The 25,085-nt window shown below is 43.2% G+C and overlaps 1 protein-coding gene across 9 annotated transcripts in view; it reads left to right on the top strand.

Annotated features, from left to right (window-relative positions):
• Window positions 1-25,085, top strand: part of ARID1B (AT-rich interaction domain 1B) — a 439,749-nt gene that overhangs the window by 25,072 nt on the left and 389,592 nt on the right. For all 9 annotated transcript variants that reach the window (XM_027551921.1, XM_027551917.1, XM_027551923.1 and 6 more), the window contains exon 2: window positions 23,915-24,109. In XM_027551921.1, coding sequence (XP_027407722.1) covers window positions 23,915-24,109 — 195 coding nt within the window. The remainder of the gene's footprint in view (window positions 1-23,914; window positions 24,110-25,085) is intronic.

Raw genomic sequence — 25,085 nt, forward strand, 5'->3', positions numbered from 1 at the left:
CAGTTAGAAAGCTCATTCCTAATTGATATAATGGCTCTTTTGCCTCTATTGCAATCACTGAATTAGGTTCAATGCTGCACCTTAGAATCTTAATGTAAATCTCTGTGCCCTTATTAATAAAATGGAGCTTATGTGAAGTGCCATGAGGTCTTCCATAAAGGATAAACTCATGTACTACAACATATCTAAATAAACATGTAAAGCGTTAAAGAAATAGATTATGGCCTTCAGAAAGTGCTTTTAGTTCCTGAAGTTGCTGTGCCTTGGTATGCGCTCAGCTGAAGAACAGGTTCTGTCTGAGGCGTTCCTAATTTCACTAGAGCTGGCTTAGAGATGTTCTTCCCTCCATGCGTCCTTTCCTCTAGAAACACATTTCACAGAAAAATAGATTTCCCGAAGCTTTTTTGCATCACATTTTCAACCAAAGTTTAAGTGTGCGTTGCTTGATTTTGCTTGGTAATAATAACTTTGCAGATCACTTAATTTCCAGAGTGTTTCCATGACCTCGTTCTCACAGTCATCTTGTGAGGGCTGGTTAATGTCCCCGTTTTGTGTATGCGGAAGCTGGGGCACAGTGACTGGGTTAAGGACGCAACTTGGATCTCTACGAGATTTTGTGCCCCAGATCTGAGCTTTGGCACCGCACGCCATCTCTGTGGTGCGGATGCTATCTGTTCAAGTGACTGTCACACTTAGCATTTAGATCCGGTTGGGACAGACTTTTCCTATTAAGGGCCAGGTAGTAACCATTTCCGGTTTTCTGGGTGTAGTCTTTGACTTCCTGCTGATGGTCCTCTAAAATTGTCACAGTCTGTGAATGAAGGCTGAGATTGTACGGACACAGCCATTTGAATTTCATGTAATTTTACATGTTGTAAAATATACTTCTTTTGATTCCCACCCCCCCCCCCCAACTGTTAAAAATGTAAAAAGCATTCTTAGCACATTGGTCGTGCAGAAACAGGTGGTGGACCAGACTTGGCCTGTGGGCTGTAGCTTGCCAACCTCCAGTGTAGATCATGATGTAGACAGGACACAGTTTTCCATTTCAGGTTCAAACCAGATCTTTCACCACCCCTCCCCACCCTGTTAGCCGCCTTTATTTACACAACTCTCTATTCTCTGGGATTTGGGCTCCAGTAGCAATGCTGAGCTGGCATGGAGCTGCAAGATTTTAAGTCCTTCAGATGAACCTGAGGTCCAGAGGGAGTGAAGGGATCACCCAAGCTTAGAAATCCCATTAGTGATAGAGCCTGTACTTATTAAACCAGGGTTCTTGATTCTCCGTACAATGAGTTGTTTGTTTTTTACTATGATTTAACTGTGTTTCTTCATGTTCTAAGTGCTCTGTCAATTCCTTAGTTTCTCCCGCAGTGTTTTGAGTTTTATTCTGAAGATTTTTTTTTAAATTATTCAAGTGTAGTACATGAAGACACTCTTCTATAAAAGATTCGGACACTGGCAACATGCACATTGGATGTTTAAATTTCTCTGTGCTGCTTCCACTTCTCAAAAGTATGCAGTCTTAAGTTAAATGTGTTTTTTAAATCTAGTTTTTTCTTTTAAAATACTGCATATGTACATACGCAGTTATATGAACATAAACATCTAGGTATCCGTCCGTCATACTGTACATATTTTGGGACTGGCCTTTTGCCCCATTGAAGCCTCTTTCAGACACATCACAGTGGTTTTATTTTTTTCCTCCGGGTAATTTTGTGTGTGTGGTGTGTGTAGAGGTTCTCTTTTTATTGTTTAAACAGTCACCAGGAAAAACAAAACACTGTCATTTCTACCATGGGCCACTGAGCCATTTTGGAATGTCGTTGTCTGCTGAGGCAGTTGGCCGAGAGGATTTGCCTGGAAGGACCACGAAGGGTCTTCAGGCACCAGCTCCGCTTTGCTTTCTTTCCTGACACCCTCCCTGCGCTCACTGTATGCTGCGTGACAGGCTCTTACAAGGAGCGTCTTACACAAACGCAGCCTTTTCATCGCTGTGCTGCCCCCGATGCTTTAACCCTACTGTAGTCCAAAGCTGAAGTGAGGGGAGACCTTTCAAAATAATTGAATTCAGTAATTGAAATTTCAAAAGTAATTGAGAGGAGATGAGAACATTTCCTATTTGGAAGGCATCTGCTCAGGTTTTTTTTTTTTCCGTAAGTTATTTTCCTTGTATCTAGTTAACTTCAGAAACAAGAGCAAGAAGAACATGGTGGAGCGGGTACCACGATTGGGATACTTCTAAGTTCTCATTCCTTTTCAGGTACATGCTAAATAGATAGTCCGGTCAGATGTAGACCATAACTTTGTAATTAAAATCTCTAGGAAGAAATAAGGAGCCGCCTTTGTGTTCTTGGCACGCTGTCCCGTGGTGCTCCTGTGAGTGTGGGCTCTGGCCAGAACTGATGTGACCCGGAGCAGCCCTGGTTGCTGAAGGATTTGTAATTCTCTGTCGCCCTGTACTGCAGATTGCCATGAAGTCATACGTTTTCCCCTTTCAGTCTTTCATACTTGATTTTTTTCAGTTTAGCTGAAATTTAAGATTTCAAGTACACTCAATCTCCACAGTTAATGAAAATTGAAAATAAAAAACAGCTGTGTTGTTTGTTAATAAGGATTTTATTCATTAGTTGCACAGATTATTTGTTGATCTGGTTTTAAAATATAACTGAATATCCTCTTGTTTTTACTTGATGAAAGAAAAGAAAAAATAAACATTTAGGCTTAACTGTTTAAATGTTTAACTGTTTTTAATAAACAGTTAAAATCTCTGTTTTAAAAAAACAGTGTGAAGGAGTTTTATTTCATTGGACTGTGGGGAGAATAAAGTTTGTACATAGAAGTTTGTTTTGTGTGACTCTCATTAAAGTTAATCAAAGTCACATGGCTGAGCAGATCTCTGAACGATTACTTGTTGGAGATTTTTATTCATTGTCTATCATTTACTCAGTTGATTTGCTGTTATTCTTTTAAAACAGCAGTAACCGAATGTAGGAAAGCATTGGCCGTCTTATTTTTGGGCTCCTGTGTGTTATCTGTTCTGTGCACCAGGCCGGTGCATAAAGGCTCATGTGTTTTGGCTCTGACTGCTGAATAGCGTCGTGTCGTGAAGGCCCTCCTGACTGTGGAGAAAATGGCACAGGACCCACGATGAGTCTTCCGGTCTTTGCTTCATAGGCTTCATGAAAGATGCGGTCGTTCTGTACACAGGAAATTATAATGGGGTATTAACATTTTATTAACCCAGAAACCTGTGTATAAATTCAGCTGCCTTTCTTTTTAAAAAGGAGTTTTACAGTTGTAAAATTTTAGCCCTATTTTAATTTTGAAATCTAGATTAAACATAATCCCTGGAGTGCTCTTTCACTGTTGCAGTATAATCTTTTCATATGATACCTGATTTAGTTGGAAACAAATTAGTAACTATGCATGCTTAAAGGAAGCAATTTAATAAACAGGATTTCAGAGAAACCTAATCAGAATTGTAAAATGATACTAGCAAATCAATTGCGTTATATGGAACGACTAGGTTAGATGTAGCTTTTAGATAAGTGTGGGCAAATCTGCGGCTTCTGTACCACCACTGTCAAGAGCATTTAAAAATTTGCCTTTTTTACTTAAAAAAGGAGAAAGAATAACTCCCCTTTCCCCTAAATTTATTGGTTCATTCAGAAATGGTTCAGAAATAACCATGTCAAGTCACTTGGTCTGAGGCCAACCAGACAATAAATCTGGCTACAGCTGTGACATGGTCTCTCAGATTAGCTTCCACATGCTGGACAAGGCTTGTTCTTGGGAGATGGGCAGGATGTGTTACGTGGTAAGGTAACAGGAAAAAGGTAAAGAGATACAGCCCTAAGTGTGAGGATTTAAGCAACCAACTGGGAAACCTCTGTGGCTGAAAGCCATGGAACAGGATTTAGAAATGAGGCAAAGACTGGCAGGTGACACAGGTTCTAACCTTTGGGTACCCTTCATATGAGGTACAGGCAGTGAGAAGTAGGCAGCTCCCATTTTAAAATCATTTACAAAAAAAAAGTAAAATCACTTACATCCATTATCAGCACATGTGTATATACTCTTAATGGTTTCCATTAGTTTTAACTACTTATTTTTAATTCACAGTTTTGTTCACATTTTCTTACACTAGTATCACTGCTTAGTACTTCTATTTTTTGAGTTAGACTTTACATTGACCTTTCAAGCATATTATAATTGACTTATTCAGTTTACAGGTATACATTGTGCTGGGGTCTGGGGTATAAAAATTTAATACCTGCTTGGCAAACTATTCTGTTTTGTAGAGGAGGAAATTGAAGCCTAGAGAAATTGAGTGACTTGTCTCATCTCAGGTCCCTTAGATGGTGAACGAGAATTTGATTCCTGCTCCAGTTGTATCTCGATTACAGTGTGGGGGTGTTTCCTTTTATCTTTGTAAACTGTCTGGCTGTTTAACCTGGCCTCTGCTGTTGAAGACACAAGTAAACAGAAAATTGCAACAAAAACGTCTAAATACTATAATAGAGGTTTCCTCAGAGTTCTCTTAGGTCATAGAAGACATGGTTTTTATTCTGTCTGATGCTTTCAAGATGAACTTGATGCGGAACGTGATCCTTGAGTCCAGGTTTGAAGGATGAGGAGGAGTTTGCCCAGAAATGGGAAGTGTAAAGAGCCCCCAGTAACTTCTGGGACTGTATGCTTTAGGGCTTCCTGCCAGTGAAAATGCTGAGGACTGACGCCAGAGCAGCAGCCATTTCTGCCTGGGAGGAGGTTAGGGGCAGTGGTCTGCTTGCACGTGGAAGTGATGGCGAGCCGTGTGGAGAGCATTCTTGTCACCAAGTTGTGGATTAGCTTTCATAACAAATTGCTACATAACAAATTGAATGTCTTAAAATAGCGCACATTTATCATCTGAGTTTCTGTGGTAGGGAGTCCAGGCACGTCTCCATGGTCCTCTGTTCAGGGTGTCAGAGGCTGTAGTCGAGGAAGCAGCTGGGCTGCATTCTCATCTGGAGGCTTGATTGGGGAAGGTGCCCTTGGACTGCTGGCAGAGCTCCTGTCCTCGTGGCTGTGGAATTCGTAGCAGCTTTCTTCTCAGAGAGGGTCTGTGCTGCTGGGGGTCTCTCACTTCTGGAGAGGCCTGGACCTTTTAAAGGACCCATCTGATCGTGTCAGGCCAATGAGGATATTCTCAGTTTTGATTAACTGAAAGTCAGCTATATTGGGAATTTTAGCTACCTCTGCAAAATCCCTTCACCTTTGTGGTAATCTCTGGGTTAGATGCAGGTCACAGGTGTTGCCTGTACTGCAGAGGAGGGCATAGCACAGGACTGTGGACCCTGGGGGTAGGGGGCAAGAATCCCATGGAGCCCTCTCAGAATTCAGGTTCTGTGCTGAAAGTAAAAGTAGCAGTGGTGTGTCTTAGTCTTCTGTAATAGACTAGTGTAGAGTGGCTTAAGCAACAGAAATTTATTTCTCATGGTTCTGGAGTTCTGACGTCTGAGATCCTGGCGCCAGCGAGACAGGTCCCATTCTGAGGCCTGGACTCTTGGCTTGCACACCTTGCCGTGTGCTCGCACGGCCTCTTGTGTGTGCCTGGGGAGAGAGAAAGAATGCCCTGGCCTTTCATCTTGTTACAAGGATGCCAGGTCTATCAGATTGGGACCTTCCCTTGTGTGTTCATTTTCACTGTTGTTCCCTGTTTACGGACCCCGTCTCCAAACACAGTTACACTTGAGATTAGAGCTTTAACATGGGACACAATTCAGGTTAGAAGAGTTTTCTTTTCACAGTTTTTTTTTGTATCAAGGAGCATTAATTGGAGTAGCTTGGAGGGGAAATCAGATGCCTGGTAGAGACTCCTTCCCTGGAGGACTCCAGTCAGACCCGGGAGATCCTGACTCCATTGTTCATATTGCAGGATAATCTTGGGCGAGCTGCCTAATCTGGGAGATGGCTTCCTTTACCCAAACACTGGTTTGTAGTATTGACTGCTTCACAGGGTTTTTTGTTAGGATTGGTCCTGTTGATTGTAAAGCACATTGCACAGTGCTCAGCTCACAGTAGGCTCTCATTAAGTAGTAGCTGTTATTATCATATTTGTGCCTTGATCTTTCTGTATATCTTTTTCATCTTTTATTATCCATGTTAAATGATAAATTTCCCATGAATCTTTCCATTTCTTGCAGCTGGAATTACTACTTCACCTGAACTCTCATAGGCCTTTATTTTCCTCTGTCCTGTGGTATTTACAAGTGTATTTCTACCTTGCATTGTTTATATATATCTCATTGCCTCTGTTATGATGTATGTTTTGTAAAGTCAAGGACCATCTTACACATCTACTTATCTTTTATGGCAACTTACACGTTAATGTCTGTTCAGTTTAAATAAACTTGAATGAATGGATATGGTCTCTAGCTTGTTGCCTCTTTTATCTAAATCCTTGTTAACCTTTTATAATTCACGCCTCTTTTGATAAACATAAATTTTGTCAAACCTCTTCCAGCGTTCAGATACATCCTATCAAAAGACCAAAGATAGCTAAATTTTTCCTGCACATCCTCACTAATTAAGATTCTTTTTTAAAATCAAACTCTACTTTTACATAGTATGGTACATATATAATACTTCCCTCTTTCCAAATGGAAAATTATAATCCTGAATATGTGTTTTCAACTGCATCCTCCTGCCAGTTTAATTCCTGTTTATGTAACATTTGTCCATTTTATCTTCTGAGTTCCCGCTCTAAGCCATTTCTGACGTACTGTAGAGCCCTGTCCTAGGTAGTAGTGGTGCCAGCATGAAACGTTTAGGTGAAGTCTCCACCCTCTGCACAGGCTTGAGAGAATTCGGTCCCGGTCGTCGTCCCGCCCCTTTTCAGTTCTTTTGTAATGAAAGGTATTGAAACGATAAAGGCTTCAATATGGGAACCCTGTTTTCCAAAACAGTTACATTGTGTGCAGCTTAAGGAGTGATCCTGCTGCTGCTGCTGCTAAGTCGCTTCAGTCGTGTCCGACCTCTGTGCGACCCCATAGACGGCAGCGCACCAGGCTCCCGCGTCCCTGGGATTCTCCAGGCAAGAACACTGGAGTGGGTTGCCATTTCTTTCTTCAATGCAAGAAAGTGAAAAGTGAAAGTGAAGTCGCTCAGTCGTGTCCGACTCTTAGCGACCCCATGGACTGCAGCCTACCAGGCTCCTCCATCCATGGGATTTTCCAGGCAAGAGTACTGGAGTGGGGTGCCGTTGCCTTCTCCGTTAACGAGTGATCCTAGGCATCCCTTCTGCTCTCATGATGCCTTTCCAAAGTTGAAGCACTTTTTGTAGATGTCGCCTAATCAAAACGGAGGGCACCCTTGTGAGCCAAGTAAAAACTGAAAACTCTTGCTCTTACTCTGGGAGTGAGTGTGACCCGGAGGTCAAGAAGGGGCCTGCCCTTGCCAGGCCCCGCCCCCTCCCCGTGCTGCGCTGGAAAGACTTTGCCTCACGTTCTCCAGCGGTGAACTTGTGCTCTTAGCAGGCTGTAGTGGGTACAGCGTGCCAATTAGCTCTCTTTACCAAGCTAGCAAACAAAACACGTTCGGTCACAAGATAATAGAGCAAATTTATGAGGTGATCTTCCTTTTAAAAGGAAATCTGTGGCTGTACAGAGGAATCAAAATTCACTGTATTGAAAGGAAAGTAAATTACCTCTGGTCTCCCGAGGAGGCCTCTTTTAAATTCAGAGTGACCCATTTAAAAGAGGCCTTCATTGTAATTGGATTGCATTGAATGGGGATTGTTTTAAATGAGTCCCCTTGTAAACTAGAGAAATAATTTTCAGCCTTTGAAAATGGCTGGGTGTTGTGGTCCATCGTGCTCTTACGGAATGTGGAGAATGTGGGCGATGCACCTGTGAGCTGGGAGGGTGCAGGATGTAGGGTACGTTCTTTCTGCAAAGGAAAATTAATGGTAAAGAAAAACAGAATCTTTGGCGGGTCTCATGCTCACAGGGGTCCATTTGAAAATATGGTGACAAAGGTAACTTGGTCTCACTTTTAATAATAGCTTAAAAATTCCCTCTTTTCTATCTTGTTCTATAGTCTTCCTATCCTTTTACAGAGAAAGTACTTTTTAGCCTAATTTTTGTTAATTTTTTGGACAGATTTATAGGTGAAGATCCATCAATTACTAGTAGACTACTAGATATTAAATAGTGAGCAATAAAGGAAATCTAAAAAGTGTGTATCTAACAATACTAGATTCTGTTCTCAAAAGACCGAATGAACATATGCTAATGTGTGTTTTTGCATATGTTTAAAATAGATATATTTTGGTATTAGTCATAAACTCCTAAAATTTCTGGTCATGCCTTTTTTATTAGAAAAGTGAGAAAGGCAGAGTCTGTGAAATTGAGATGGTTAGCAGTGGACAAGTAGTCTACCAGACTAATTTAGGGCTGCTCTTTATCAAGATATAAATATTTTATGACATAGATTAAGATTTAACTCTAGAGGGGAATCTGTGCTTTTTACATTCTAGTTACTATTTTAATATAGGAAAAAACCTTCATGCCCTGAACCCTAGATTTGTATGTTAATTTAGCAGAAGGGTATTGATATACAGTGTAATTAGCATAAAACACTTTCAACTTTTTCTAAGGCTGAACTGGGTAATGTAACTTCTTTGGTTTTCCTCTTTCCTCCCTTTCACCCCTCACCCATTTTTAAAATAGCAGTGCTCTTCATACTGTCAGAATTTCATGTTGTGACACCCTACTCAGAAGTATGACAGCAGGGTAATGACAGCAACTGCCTCCTGAGAATCAATCAGGCAATTAATTTTGTAAATGAAATGCTGATTATACAAAGCTTCACATGAGAGGCCCAGTGATTAAAATCAATTTAACAAATTGTTTCAGGTGGGACTTGATTAATAATTTTCCATAAATGCCAAAGATATATGACCAGCATACCTTGTTGTTACTCTTACTATAACAGCTGCATGTAAAAATATCTTGTTGCTCCGACTGCCCAACTGTGTATAAGTACCTGCAGGTAAGCCAAGCACTGTGTTGTCCTCACACTCTGCTGTGGAATGCGTGTGCGTGCACACACGCGTTCTCGCGCACACCCTTTTGTTGCTTGTCCACCTACACAGAGCTAGCTCACAATGAAAATGAAATGCATCATTGCATTTTTGTATCAGTTTATATTTTCCAAGTGTTTTACTTAAAAAAAAACAAAAAACAAAGCAAAACTGAAAACTTGCCCAGACAGCTTTGGGTCTGACCAAGTTAAATAGGTCTTTTTCTCTGTTGTAGAATGTTTTAGACTTTTCTCGTGCTGACATATATTATGTATCTCAAAGAGTGCTTTATAGACCTCTTCCCATCTTAATTACAGTAGCAGCTATAAACATAGTTTGGAAAGTGATGTCTTAAGAATGTTAGGAATGGTGACACTGTAGCCTGGAAATGAAAAATACCTCTGTTCGAAGCATTACAATTTGAGTCCAGGAGAAGTCTCACGTGGAATTGGAGCCGCAGTTGGATGTCTTTCTCACATTCATATATCAAACGTTTATTATGTGCCTATTAAAGCCAGACTCGGGCTCAGGTTTCATAGCTTTTATTACTTGTAATTCACACATCTAGGAAGGCAGTATAATATTATTTAGGAGAGGGTGGCTTGCAGAGGTAAGGGTCAAGGTGCACTTGAATTCTTTTATTTTAGTTTTTTATTAATGCAATAATAGCAATGATAATTTGCTCATTGTGTATGAGAAGTTGGGTCTATAAGGGGAATTAGGAGGAGGGAGATGCTGTTTAGAGAGTTGCAGTTGGTTAGCGTCTCTTCAATAAGAGAGTCTCCGTAGATGACGGAATCCTTTATAGTGTTACTTTTGAAAAAGAAACCTTTCTCTAGTTTACAGGTGGCCAGAAGTATGTGGGGTGCATGGGCCTTCTAGAAGGGGATGTTCCCAAGTGCATGGGCCCTGCAGTGTGCACCGGTACAGCTGGGCAGGTGTAGTGTGGGTGAAGACCTACTGGGCGGCAGGCATGTCACCCGTAGGCAACCCTGATTGTTTGCATGTTGAACTTTGAATTCTGTAGACCCCTGTAGAGCCTTTCTCTCTCCCTGTTGACCTTCAGGGCAGATAATTGGCAAGATTTCTGGAACAGAAAGGAGAAATAACCTCTAATGTCCACGTTCCTTCTGATCCTTTACCTTGACAGCCGAAAGTTCCGTCAAGGAGGCGGATGATGACTCTAGAGTTCCAGAATGCTAGTGCAGTAAGAGACCTGTTGTAAGAGTTCATTTCTCAGTCTCTCCCTTGCCACATGGGGCGCAGAGGAGTGAGATGGCCCAGGAGTAATCTAACGTTGTATCGGTAACCAGGCACGCCCTATGTGCCAGGCCGTGTTCTGAGTGTTCTGTGTCTGCCGTGTTGTGGAAGACTTACAACCATGCTGTGAAGTGGGTACTGTTACCATCCTTACGTTTTCAGAGGAGGAAGCTGGTGGTCAGAGAATTGAAGAGCAGGGTGTAGGCCAGGTGGCCTTAACTCCAGTCTGTCCTGGGCCTTGCTCCACTGTCTGGAAGCTTCTTCCGGGCCTCAGGCTGAATCCCTAGAGAGTTAGGCTCCTTCGGCATAGTGAGCATTTTAACTGATAATTAGTTGGTGGTCTTGAAACCCTTGGCTTCCTGCAGCTGAAGCCTTTGTCGGGGACAGTTTTGATATAGTCCTCTTTTTTGTTTATTCTAAGATTTAAAAATCCCAGACGTGTTTTCATTTGGGTCGTTGCTTTCCTTCTTTACACCTGAGAACTTGATGGTGGCGTGACTAGGCGAGCTGGTCTGCTTGGACCCATTGTAGGGAAGAGGTGGGAGCAGGGTAACATGTGCAAGTGGTTATAAAACTACTTTCTGAAACTTACAAAAATGACATGGAAGAGCTCTGGGTTAAAAGATGGCGTGTGTCACGTCTTTCAGGGCTGGGCCGAGATCTTTTGAAAGCATCCTTAAGAAAGCCAAGGGGGCAGAGCCTCATTAAGTCTTGACTGGGGGCGATAACCTGCAGCCATGATTTGTAAGAAAGTGTCTCTGCCAGGGAAGGGGGATCCCCCACGTTTTTTGAGAGTGATTTGTGTGTGTGTGTATGTGTGGAATGGAAGCTTCCTAAGAATTTGTAGAAAGATATCCCTAAAAGTTTGTGTTCATCATGTGTTTTGCCAACTTGAGTACTTTAAATCAAAGCACAGCAACCTCCACCCCTTCCCAGTTAGTCCCACTTTATCACGCTCATTTCTCTTTTCTGTCTGTCCTGTGCTGTCTCCTCGTGTTTTGAAGGTTCCTTTGCCCTGTGGTCCTCCCACGCCGCAGTGCCCCCCAACCTGCCAGAGGCCCCTGATGTTGCACCCTCTTAGTTCTGAGCACCTGCAGACTTGCTTGAAGACCCCTTATGAGGGTTAGTGATTCTTTTGGTTTTCAGTTACTCCTGTCTTTCCTTTTTGCCCCCCTTCCCTTTTTTAGCTTTTATTTTGAAGTAAGTCACATTTGTAGGAAAGTTACAAGACTAATACAGAGAAATCCCATATACCTTTTATTCATCAATTTTTAACATTTTACTATTGAGTTTATGTATGAGTCTACCCACCTATCTGTCTGTCTACAGCATATTTTCCCTGAATCATTTGCGAGTAGGCTGCATACATCTTGCCCCTTTAGTCCTTAGTATCTCCACGTCCTTAGTAGCATGTGTATTTCCTGGGAACAAGGTTTTTCTTTTATATACCTCAGTGCAGTCATCACTGTCAGGATGCTTAACCTGGAAGCAGTACTTTTACCTACAGTCCATGTTTTAATTTTGTCATCCTAATAGCATCTGTATAGTAATCTTTCCTTTGTTGCAGTATCCCGTCTGGAACTTTTATGTTGCTTGTAGCTGCCTTGAAACTCTTTTTTCAGTCTATAAGATTTGGCTGTATATGAGTCATGTTAAGTTTTTTCTTTGAGTAGTCACATTACAATAAGAGTCAGTGTATGCTTTCACTGCACTGTGGCTCTGAGAAAGTAGATCTTAAATAAGGCCCTGTCTCTGAAGAGAGCATTTTACACGGAGTGGGGGGGGGGTGGGGGTGGGGGCTAGGTGGAGCTGTAGCTTGTGTATCAGCACAGCAGGCATTCTTTGTGCAGAGACAGGTAAGTCAGTTGCTAACATTCATCATATTTTAATGGCATTTTCTTTAATGGCAGTTTAAAGTTGTTAATTTTAAAAAAGTAGATAAAATGCTTTGAAAGAGGCACGATGTCGTCCATGGAGCTTGCTGGAGAAATCAGTAACTTTTCTGATTTGTCCTTAGGTACAGCTCTGATAGGTCTGGAATTGTTTAAGCCACACAACAAGTATCTTTAGACTAATTGTCTTCTTGAGGGTGGTATTATGTTCCCTTGAAAGATGGGAAAACTAAGGCTTTGAGCACTGGAATAATTTACCCATCGTGTTTCACAGCTAGTCAAAAGCAGGAGAGGGATATGAGCTCAGCTCTACCTGAACAGTGCCAAACTTTATGTAGTTCCACTTTACTGGAAAGAGTAAATTGGATCCTGTTTTTCTTTTTTTTTTTCCTGTTTATTTTCAAACAGGATCCTGTTTGCCATTAAAATATGATGAATGTTAGCAAACTGATAATTTGTAGTGGCTGGCCGGCTCTTCCACAGGGTGAAAGATTCTGAGGCTTACTGGACGTTGGGGAAGTGAATGCTGGAGTTGATAAGCAGTGCCTGTCTTACGTATATCAGTAGAAGAGTGAAGGGTATCCATGCCTCCGATTGATAATCTAGAGTTATACCTCCATATAATAACGATGTTAATCTATCACTATTAAAAACCTGTCATATGCTGAAACCTGACTGTCTTATCTCTAATTCTCAAACAACTCTATAGTAAAGAGGTAATGTTCTTGGTGTAGCTGGGATAACTGAGATGAAGTTTAGTTAAGAGGTGAACTTTCTTTTTTTTTAGCATCACACAGCTTTAAAAATGGTAGGGTTTAGATTTGAGTTATTCTCACAAAAGCTTGCTTTCTTGATTTAAATCTGTGTTTATATGGGAAATATACCATATTATTTCCCTTTCTTAAATAAGAGCCTGCTACTCGGTTGTCAGTAGTAGTACAAGGATATGAACAATATTGTGTACTTTGAGATATAAATTTTAGAAGTTGTTAACACCATGGTAATAGTTCTACAGTTGTTTTGGATGGTGAGAATAAGAAATCTGAGGAGAAATGGAATATATTTCCATTACTGTTTTGACATTCCTTTTAGATCTAATTTACTCTTGAAATAAAATATATACACACTTTGATTTGTTCATAAAATCATTGTTTGCTAAATGAAATTCAGAAGTGTAGTTGAGTCAGACAGTGATTTACTCACTGAATTGACTTACAAGTTGCTGAACTTGAGGGTATTAGGCAAATGATAGGTTTTGCCAGTTTATAAAAATCAGGTAAAAACCAGGGAACCAAAACAGCCTTATTTTGTGGACATATATGCTGTTGTGCCAAGACGATAGCTACCAATGGGTTTAATATTTGTTGTCCTCATTTCCCTATTCCTTTTCCTGTGGGGCAGTCCAGTTGGGGACTTTTATTAGGGCTTCCCTGATAGCTCAGTTGGTAAAGAAACCGCCTGCAATGCAGGAGACCCCAGTTTGATTTCTGGGTCAGGAGGATTGGTTAGAGAAGGGATAGGCTACCCATTCCAGTATTCTTGGGCTTCCCTTGTGGCTCAGCTGGTAAAGAATCTGCCCACAATGTGGGAGATCTGGGTTCGATCCCTGGGTTGGGAAGATTCCCTTGTGAAGGGAACAGCTATCCACTCCAGTATTCTGGCTGGGAGAATTCCACGGACTGTATAGACCATGGGGTCTCAAAGAGTTGGATATGCATGATTGAGTGACTTTCACACATGAAGTCATCATAAAAATACTCTTGCAGACTTCGACGAGTTCCGTGAAGGAGAAGCACAGTGGTTTTGGAGAGGGCCATGTCCCAGTCTGGCGCTCAGGGAGGGTTCTCTGAGGGCAGGGCTATAGCACTGAGTCCTGCAGGAGAGCGGGGTTCCTTCTTCATGCAGGGAACTGCTCGGCTGAAGGCCCGGTGGTGGGCAAATTTGTGGTTTCGCTAGAGGCCCACAGAAGCCGGTGTGGTCGGAGGGGGCGATTTCCTGTTGGCCGCAGTGATGTGTCCAGATGACCAGACTCGGTGAGGGGGGTTGGCTGTGTTGGAAGGGAGGCGGGGAGTCGAGAGCATCCTGGATTCAACTGTGCATCTGGATGGGGATGTGTTTCACTGAGAGCAGAACAGAAGGCATCCTAGCTATCCAGGCAGGCATGTTGGATGGCAGTTGGATATAGAACTCTGAGGCTGAGAGAAATCAGCGAAGGGTGACACATTTGAGGGGCACAGACGCGGGGCGGCAGTGGAAGCTGTAGCTTATGTGCACTTGGGAAGAGTTTGCGATGGTGTGTCACTCTTGGCCTCTTGTCCCTGTTGACCGTCCGAGGCCTCAGGCTGCTAGAGCCCTTGGTGTTTAACTGGTGATGCGTGTTGAGGAGGTTGCTGCTTTCTCTGGTCAGCAGAAGTTCCTCATGCCAGGCATTGTACTGAGTGCTAGGTATGCAAAGATGAATAAGGCAGAATGTCCACCTTTGATTAACAATATGCTGCAGAGACAAGAAAATAAATAGACTGAATTACTGAGTGGTTTTTGCTCTGACTTCAATTTGTTAAGAGGAAAAGCAAAAAGATTTAGGAAATTCTCACTATGTGATAAATCATGTGGTACTTCATTTAATCAGTCCCCCAGCAACACCAGAGGTGAACACAACTGTACGGTATTAAGTGTGAGCTTGATTCTACGGAGCTAATAAGTGTATCTGTAGATTCACACCCAGGTTTGTCTGACTTAAGCCACCTCCCTTTCCCTTATACCTTTTTGTCTCATTCTAAGCGTTTTTCTAAACTTTGGACTGTATGGTACATTAAGAAAGATGGAGGAATTTGAAGTGGGCAAGAGGTTGTCACCCAAGGGCAGACAGGGACTTGTGCTTGCGTAACAAGTGTAGTGAATGAGTTGGTAGAGAGCTGTGGATGAATGGGAAGGATTTTCCTAAGGTTTCTGAAGAAGACCTTCTTCCAAGCATTGTGGTGCCTGGATTTATGTCAGTCTTTATGAATGGCACTAGCAGTTAGCCAGGCCTCTGTCCTCTCCTTTGAGAGTATACTCCTCTTCAGTATTTTTATCAGTGCCCTGGAGGAAGGCATGAATGAAATGGTGTGCTGATTTAATTGGTGGTTGACATCAAGATAGGAAATGCAGTTAATATGTTAGATGTCAGGCTAGAATAGTGACCAGATACATACCAAATGAAAATAGGCAGAGATAAAAACTTCTGCCACTAGGGTTAGCTAACCAACCGTGTAAGAGAAGAGGGGGAAGGGAGGGTTTAATCTCAACTGGATCAGGGGTGCGATGGGCCTGTCGACTGACAGGTCTGAGGCCAGGTTTGTACTCCTGTAGGATCTGGAAGGGAAGCAAGTTCCTTTCCATAATATGTTTCATGTTAAGGGGGTTCAGAATTGGCATATTTTGCTCAGAAAAGGGAAATAGATATAGCTATCTTCAAATATTCTTCAAAAGGATCAAAGTTAAAAAAAAAAAGCAGTGGGTGTAAATTGTAAGGAATGGATTTTTATTATATAGAAGGAAGAAATTAATAACATTCATGGTTGCAGACACTTTTAGGGGATTCATACATTCATCATGTATGGATCAGTGGGGCTATTTTCAATTCTACGATTCTGTGTTTCACTGACAAATCTTTTATCAGGGTGCCTTAAGAGCTGTGATCAAATGATAATGTATGAAGTGCTTTGGAAATGCAGGGTAGATGTTGGTCATCATATGATGATGCCAGTCAGGACGGGCTTTCAATGGGTTTCTAGAGGATGTTATATGATCCTTTGACACCATATGCTAAATATGGGATGTATATACATCCTGGATGTATTTTTTTTTAAGTATTCTAAGAGTTAAGAACTGTTGCTGATAATTGTCACTTGTTATTGGTAGTTTATGGAAGTTGCTTTATGCATAGGTAACAACATATTACTATTTCGTTTCTAATCTTAATGATTCTGAAAAGTAAGAACCCAGTGATATTTTAGATTTGGGATACGTGCGTATGTGTACAGAATTGTTGCAGATACTGGTTAGTCCATCTTACTTTTTATTTTCGAGAACACTTATGTGGCCAGTCCTCATCCCCGGGAGTCATGAGGCACTGTGACCATCGTGAGTCACCTGTGCTGTTTGCTGAGTGTGTGTGCTCGGTCAGCTCAGACAGTGAAGAGTTTGCCTACAGTGCCAGTGACCCAGGTTGGATCCCTGGGTCGGGAAGATCCCCTGAAGAAGGGAATGGCTACCCACTCCAGTATTCTTGCCTGGAGAACTCCATGGACAGAGGAGCCTTGGTGGGCTACAGTCAACAGGGTTGCAGAGTCGGACACTACTAAGCACGTATGCTATATGCTGAGTGAGACGCAAAAGGGGCAGAGCACGGACATGGCCCTTTTAGTCTCCTTGGGGGTTAACTAACATAAGAAAAATGGGAAAAAAACCCTCAAAACACAGTACATGAGTTAAATATCAATATAAGGCAGCCCAGAAGTCGGTTACAACCTGCATAGGAAAGATTCCAGCAGGCCCCAAAGATAGTGTTCCTGGGCGTGGTGCCGGGGCAGCTCTCTGGTCCTTGAACCCGGGCTTGTGTGAACTTGGGGTTAGACAGGCGAAGGGGAGAGTGGGAGCATCCTCCTGCTGCTTTGTGCTGAAAGTGAGCGTGGGGGTGCAGGGGTGGAGGAGGCCCAGTGTGGGACAGCTGTGTGCGCGTGGGGGTGCGGGGTGGAGGAGGCCCAGTGTGGGAGGCCCAGCTGTGTGCGCCTGGGGGTGCGGGGTGGAGGAGGCCCAGTGTGGGAGGCCCAGCTGTGTGAGCGTGGGGGTGTGGGGTGGAGGAGGCCCAGTGTGGGAGGCCCAGCTGTGTGCGTGTGGGGGTGCGGGGGTGGAGGAGGCCCAGTGTGGGACAGCTGTGTGCACGTGGGGGTGCGGGGTGGAGGAGGCCCAGTGTGGGAGGCCCAGCTGTGTGAGCGTGGGGGTGTGGGGGTGGAGGAGGCCCAGTGTGGGAGGCCCAGCTGTGTGAGCGTGGCTGTGTCCCTTCCACCCCACCCCACCCCCACAGCAGGCCACAGTAGTGTTTGCAGGATGCCTGGGAAAAAACAGAGGCATTTTATAGTTATATTTAGACATCATCACAGAAAAGTCAACATAGATTGCTTCATGATGTGACAGCCTCTACTTACAGGTCACGCTGGCCGGCCCTGATCGTTATCAGCTGAGTTTTCGCACAGCTGTAATTCATGCACATCACTCTTAAAACAGTTGACATTGTTTTATATGTACTTTTCCACGTCCCTGTCCATTCCACTATGCCAATATATTATGGCCTGTTCCTTTAGATACTTTTAGTCCCAATTCCATTTTCATTATAATCATGAGACAGGTATTCTTTCTTGCATTTGGTGAGTGAGAAAACTTAAGGACTGAGCACCAGATTTAGAGTTACACAGTGGTAAGTGGTGGATAAGGGTGTGGACCCTCTCTGTGCCCACAGCCCGTGCTTTCCCCCTTCAATATTGAGAGTCATGTAGCTGCAGACAAATGCAGATAAATAGCACCACTTCCCCATTTGAGAGCGTCATGGTTGGAACAAGATATATTTTCTGGAGCTTTGCTTTCAAGCTTCCTATCGCATTACCCTTCAGAAAGAGTTTACCACTGCTTTATACATAATACTTCAAATAATCATTTACTCACGTTGGGTTTTATTATTTTCACCATTTCATATGTAATGGACTATTCACAATTTTTCTTTAGTTGATGGTAAGAACATTTTTCCAAATAATGATTCTAAAGGGGGACAGTTTTTCTTTCGCTGAGCTCTTGTTTAATCCTGATATATAGATGTGATTATAGATGAAGAATGGCACCCCACTCCAGTACTCTTGCCTGGAAAATCCTATGGATGGAGGAGCCTGGTAGGCTGCAGTCCATGGGGTCGCTAAGAGTTGGACACGACTGAGCGACTTCCCTTTCACTTTTCGCTTTCATGCATTGGAGAAGGAAATGGTAACCCACTCTAGTGTTCTTGCCTGGAGAATCCCAGGGACGGGGCAGCCTGGTGGGCCTCCGTCTATGGGATTGCACAGAGTCGGACACGACTGAAGCGACTTAGGACGATAGATGAAGAAGATACAGTTTTCTTTCTCTGGGTTTTTTGATGTCTTTCTTTAATTTGTAGTTTAAGGAATTTGGCTGAAAAAATTGTGAAATGTTATATTCATAAAGAATCTACTAATAAACTATCCCCTTAACTTGGTATTTAGGAGTGAACACTGTTCCCTGGTGGCTCAGACAGTAAAGCATCTGCCTACAATGCGGGAGACCCAGGTTCAATCCCTGGTTCGGGAAGATCCCCTGGAGAAGGAAATGGCAACCCACTCTGGTATTTTTGCTTCAGACATCCCATGGATGGAGGATCCTGTTAGGCTACAGTCCTTGGGGTTGCAAAGAGTTGGACACGACTGAGCGACTTAGCTTTCACTGTTAACATAGATATCTTTATTATAAATACTTGGGTGGGTAGGCATACTCTGAAAGAGTGATAATGAGGGAGTATCTAAGTATAAAAACTTCTCTAAAGGCTGCTGCTGCTGCTAAGTCGCTTCAGTTGTGTCTGACTCTGTGCGACCCCATAGACGGCAGCCCACCAGGCTCCCCCATCCCTGGGATTCTCCAGGCAAGAACACAGGAGTGGGTTGCCATTTCCTTCTCCAATGCATGAAAGTGAAAAGTGAAAGTGAAGTCACTCAGTAGTGTCTGACTCTTAGCGACCCCATGGACTACAGCCTACCAGGCTCCTCCGTCCATGGGATTTTCCAGGCAAGAGTACTGGAGTGGGGTGCCATTGCCTTCTCTGCTTTAAAGGCACTAAAATGTATATAGTGACTTGTTCTTTAACTTGTATAATCTTTAAAGGGTAGTTGGATTTCCAGACCAGCCTCTGAAAACCTATTTAACCTATAGTACAACCTACCTATGCTACCCAATATGTCCAAAATTGATATTTAAATATATATATTTAAAAGATATATATTTTACTCTTTCTTATTTAGTATTTCTGGGGATAGGAAACTTTCTGAGGCATTGGAGGATATAGGCAAGAGTGGCAGCTTCCCAGAAGATCTAGGAAAGGGTGTGTGTGTGTGAGAGAGAGAGAGAGAGAGAGAACTCATAGATACATAGCTACATATCTAAATACATACATATCTGAAAACTTGTTTGAATAAGGAGGAGTTAGTCAGGTAATAAAATTCATCAGAAGCTGAGTAACTAAACCAAGTAACTAAACTAGTTATTTTAAGACCTCTCTGAAAATGGGCTGTATACACTGTTACTTTAAAAGCACTTATTTCACAGAATTGAAGTCCACACTGCAGCAGTTGTGGAATGGTACCTAGAACAGAAAAATGTGCTTGGAATAACATATTTAGAGAAATAGTTGAGGACTGTTCTTTATGTGGGTGTCTCTGCTGCTGCTGCTAAGTTGCTTCAGTAGTGTCCGACTCTGTGCGGCCCCATAGATATCAGCCCACTAGGCTCCTCTGTCCCTGCGATTCTCTAGGCAAGAACACTGGAGTGGGCTGCCATTTCCTTCTCTAATGCAAGAAAGTGAAAAGTGAAAGTGAAATCACTCAGTTGTGCCCGACCCTTAGCAACCCCATGGACTGCAGCCTGCCAGGCTTCTCTGTCCATGGGATTTTCCAGGCAAGAGTACTGGAGCGAGTTGCCATTGCCTTCTCCAGTGGGTGTCTCTGCTGCTGCTGCTAAGTCACTTCAATCGTGTCGGACTCTGTGTGACCCCATAGACGGCAGCCCACTAGGCTCCTCTGTCCCTGGGATTCTCCAGGCAAGAATACTGGAGTGGGTTGCCATTTCCTTCTCCAATGCATGAAAGTGAAAAGTGAAAGTGAAGTCACTCAGTCATGCCCTTAGCGACCCCATGGACTGCAGCATACCAGGCTCCTCCGTCCATGGGATTTTCCAGGCAAGAGTACTGGAGTGGGTTGCCGTTGCCTTCTCCAGTGGGTGTCTCTAGTATAACATAAATTATATGTGAGAATTGAAAATGGTGATACTTTGAAATACTTCCATCAATAGAAGGGTAGATAATGAGAATACAATGGTTTTGCATTAGATATGACTATGAGCAGTGAATTGTTTTTTTGGAAAAGCCTTCGATTTGATTTGGGTTTTGATTTCTTTAAGGAGAGAGTAGTACAAAGCAGAGGTTAAGATCCTGCAGTGGTACATACTCAGTGTTAAAAATAGCGAAAGTACTCAGCAGGATGAATTTAAATTGTGGATGAATATTTAATAATAGGCCATAAGGAGAGAAGGTTAAAATTAAATAATTTGCACTGTGTAAGTATCTGTTTTCATATCTGAAGTCTCACTGAAAGGCATCTGATGCATTTTGAGAGGTAGAGATAATCTGTGTATTTCATGCTTTCGATTTTCAGAAATCTCAGGGTTAAGCTAACATTTTGACATGGGTGCAAATTAACTGAATTTTAAGTAGGGCTGTGAGAGTTTATGGCACTGATGAGAAAGATATTACAAAACAATTTCAGTCGCTGATAAGATGAATTTGCTGCACTGTTATCTATAGCATTAAAATATACACATTCCAATCATTTTCCCATGTTAAATTTCTGCTTTAATTAAGCCTGTTTGGGTCGTGCACTGTTTAAAGTCAAGTGAGCAGACCTTTCCTATGCCCTGTCTAATTCAGATTGAATGTGAAGATAGGGCTGCCTTGGGCCCCATATTGGAAATTTAGCCTGAAATCTGATTTACTCAGCCTCTCTATGGGCCATTCATTCACTCTGCAGATTCTAGCATCCCCAGCTCAGCCTCGATTTTCACACTTCCACAGAAAGTTTTATTTTACCTTTTGAAAGTAAATGTGGAAAATCTTTACATTTTGTTGTTCTTAGGCATAAATTCTAACTTGAAGCATTCTGAGAAAACTTAATTCTTTCTTTTCAATTTTAGTTTCATTACATGAGGTCATCATATGTATATGTGTGTTGAATTGTGAAGTCAGCACCATTTGTGACATCAGTATATTGTTTGAGCAATTTCTATCGTTCTAAGTAAACATTTTTCTTGACTGGTGAAAGTAACACAGTTAAAATTCCATGAAATTGTGAGTTTTGAGCAAAATCATTTGGCCTACACATATTTTCATTCCGGTGAGATCAATTCCTGGCAAATTTCTATGAAGCTCTCAGGACGGAATCAGCTGTTTCTGTAGGAAGGCTTTGTTAAAACTGAGACCTACCTGGATGCTCCCCCTCACAATGCCTCTAGGATGTCCGCTGGGTTGCACTGTAATCTTTGTCCAGTGCGTTCTCCTTCAGTGACCTGGTCACCTCTCTCGGACAGCCGCCGACACATGTCCACTCTGCCTCCAGTGCCTTGCACCATGCACACGGTAGACCCTTAGTAAATGTGTAATGAGTGGATTACTCAAGGCACTGCAGTGAGCACCAGGGTACCTACCGCTAAGAAGGTAGGATGGCAGAGATCGTGGGCAGCCTTGTATGTGGGGTAGGAGCATAGGAGGAAGGAGTCTTGGTGGTTCGTGTAGCCTTGCATGCTTGGGGTGTAGGGTCTGCACTCCTGGCTCCCCCTCACCTGCTGTTTGCGCTCAGCTCCTGGTCTCTTGGCATTGCCCTCGTCTCTGCCATGAGCCTGCCCTTGCCCAGGGCAGCAGTTAACCGCCCGGTCATCAGTGGAGCGTCAGGTGCAGCCCACGCGTTAGGACTCATCTGTTGGCCACCTGGGCTGCAGTTGGCGTATGTCTCCACCTGCTCCCTTCTCCAAAGCACCACACTCTCCAATTCCATTTTCTGACCATTCCTCTGGCCTTGCTGTGGCCTCCTTTTCCCTTCTTCCTTAAGTGATGTCAGTCTCTCGAATTTTGTCTTCTACCCGTTGTTCTCTTTTTACATATTCTCTCGGGGTAGTTCCTTGGGTTTTACGTGCTTCATATTGCTGAAGACATCCAGGATTTATTGAGGTGTGCTGTGTGCCAGGTGTGACTTGTGTCCTGCAGGTGCAGTATGAGTGAGCAGAATGGAAATTGCTGCCCTCCAGGAGCACCTGTCCTCGTTCTCCCACTTCCCTACTTATGACTCGAGGGCAGACCTGACTCCCCAGGCTGGAACGCATCGTGGCACTTCTGATATTGTCACCTGGACTTCCTTTTGGAATTGCAGTTTTAACATGCGGAAGAGTGAAGGCTCCCACCCCCCAGGGAGGGTGGATCTGCTTCTACTCCGGCACGCTGCTGGCTCAACCGGTGTCTTACCACCTGTTAAGCCACCCTTGCCACCTGTCTTCTATCATTCCCAGGTCGAGTTGCTTCCATCCTGTTCCTTGAGTCTGAGCGTGCTTTCTCCCACCACTGCTAACGGCCCAGGACCTCGGCTCAGTGGCCTGCTGGGGCAGTCCAGCCTGGCTCCAGGCTGCTGCTGGGGCGCCGCCCTTCCGAAAGCAGATGTGACCGTGACTCGATGTTAAACGCACCCAGTGGTTTCCCCCAATGTGCAATCGGAAGCCTTTCAAGTGACGCGTGAGGCTCACCCACTTACTGGTGTCGGCCCGCTCCAGCTGCTGCTTTGCTTCGCTGGGGTCTAAGCTGCTTCTGTTTCCTTGCACGTGCCAGGCAGTTCATCACTTCATGGAGCCTGTGCTTGATGCCCGATGTTTCTCCTGCTTGGGGGTCCTCTGTGCCGTGGCCCTCCCCACCTTGAACATGGCTTCTTCCGTCAACCCTGCTAATCTTCGAACCTTCCTGAGAGACCCCGTGTCCTCCGTGTGGCCCACAGTTGGGCCTCAGAGTCTGGCCCACAGTTGGCATCAGCATGTGGTTCTGGAAGGAAGAAAATATCTGTGGGTCTTTGTAGCACCGCGGTGAGGGACTTCCCCCGCCACCACTTCACTCCTTTGAAGCACCCCAGGCATGAAAGCCCGGGCTGAGGCTCCAGTTCGGCCCTCCTGAATGGCCCTTGCTCTGAGGCCCATGGGCTGACTCACCAAGCCAAAAATAAAACTCAAAAGTCCAGTTTTGAACTGGTTATGTTTGGTAAGAGCCTTACTTGCATTGAGAAGGTGGCTTATGACTCACAGTCTGGGTGCTTATTCATGTCACTAGTGATCTTTGAAAAGTTTTGCCCCAGACATTCTGTGTTATCTGAAATCTATCCTTTCACTTTCTAATGAGCACTCAGACACATTAATGTTTGATCAGGACTTGCAGACTCAGGTCTAAAATAAGGTAATTGTTCTAAGAATACTTTGAAGTCAGGAAGGGTTCCTAACCACTCACTATACTTTGCTTTTGTTACTGGGAAGCTGAAAGAGCTGGGTGAGGTTAACTATCATGCCCGTTTCCTGTGTGCATGGTAGAATTTTAGATGAATGCAAAATCTTTCCATACATTGTTTGTTCCAGATCCCTTTTAATTATTAAAGCCTTGCTAAAAGTTAAAAAATTAAATGTCTTGTATCCACATAGTTTTTTTTTCTTAAATGCTTTTCTGGGTTTTGTCAGGTCATTGTTTTTCATATTTTCACAAGTAAGGAGAGTTGCATTTTTAATGTGTATGTTAGCATAATAGACATTTCTGTCTCTGCAATAATGAGGTAATAAGCCTATGTCTTCTTTTACTTCTTCACAGGGCAGCCCAATGGATCCCATGGTGATGAAGAGACCCCAGCTGTATGGCATGGGCAGTAACCCTCATTCTCAGCCACAGCAGAGCAGCCCTTACCCTGGAGGTTCCTATGGCCCCCCAGGCCCACAGCGGTATCCAATCGGCATTCAAGGTCGGCCCCCGGGGGCCATGGGAGGCATGCAGTACCCCCAGCAGCAGGTTTGTGCTAGTTTTTACTCCACTTCCTCCTGCACTTGCTCCTAGTGTTGTCTTGTCTTTTCCTGTCTACTGAAGGTTAGTTTTGAGACAGTTGGGAAGCATTTCATGGATTTTCTGCTTTTTAAAAACTTTCATAGTTTCTTGAAATGATCACAGGTACAACTGTTTCCCATCTCTTTTAAAAGCAGGAAAAGTGAGCTTAGAACAAAGTGGACACAGTTCCTGTTCTATTTGAAAGATTGACCGTGTCGCCATTGTGCAGCAGATTATATAGATCGGAGCCCCGAAGTGAACTTGGCTTTCTAATATTTCTGATGGCAGACAGTGTCAGATTTTGAGCTGTGAATAAACTTCTTAAGGTGAAGTTTTAAGTCATTTAAAGGTTTTTTTTAATAAAGATGGCATCAGCTTAAGTTTTCTTCAGTCTGCCCAAAAGTTATTTTGCTTTTATTTCTTCTGTATCTTTGGAAACAGCTTTCTGTGTTTCTTGTAAGAGAATTTCATGTGTATCACTTCTCCTAGGTTTGATGAGTTTTGTGTTTTTACATAAAACAAGCAAAAAAGACTTTCTGCTCTTAAAAAAAATATTCTCCTTTTTCTGTAGGATCAAATAGTTGGAGTTACCTTAAATGACCATCTGCCTTCTGGCAGTAGTAAGCCCTCAGTCTCTTGGACCCTGGAGAATGTATTTTTGTAATGTTGGCCTGAGGAGATTCAGACTTGTTTCAGGTTTAGTTACTAGAAACACCAGAAAGGCTGATTTGTAAATTCCCACACCAGGCCTTTAATCCAACAGTATACCAGCCTGGTGCCCACCTGGGTGTTTTCCTGTTCCCAGATAGGTTATCCCAGAGTGCTACCAGCAGCCTGCTCCAGAGTCTCACAGTTGCTTTCTCTCAGGAAGTTTTTCTCTATGTTTGACGAAAAATCACTGGAAAAAACATAGAACTTTGGTTCTCTACAGTGGATGTATGCT

The sequence above is a fragment of the Bos indicus x Bos taurus genome, chromosome 9 (genome assembly GCF_003369695.1).
Source record: "Bos indicus x Bos taurus breed Angus x Brahman F1 hybrid chromosome 9, Bos_hybrid_MaternalHap_v2.0, whole genome shotgun sequence".
Lineage (NCBI taxonomy): Eukaryota > Metazoa > Chordata > Mammalia > Artiodactyla > Bovidae > Bos > Bos indicus x Bos taurus.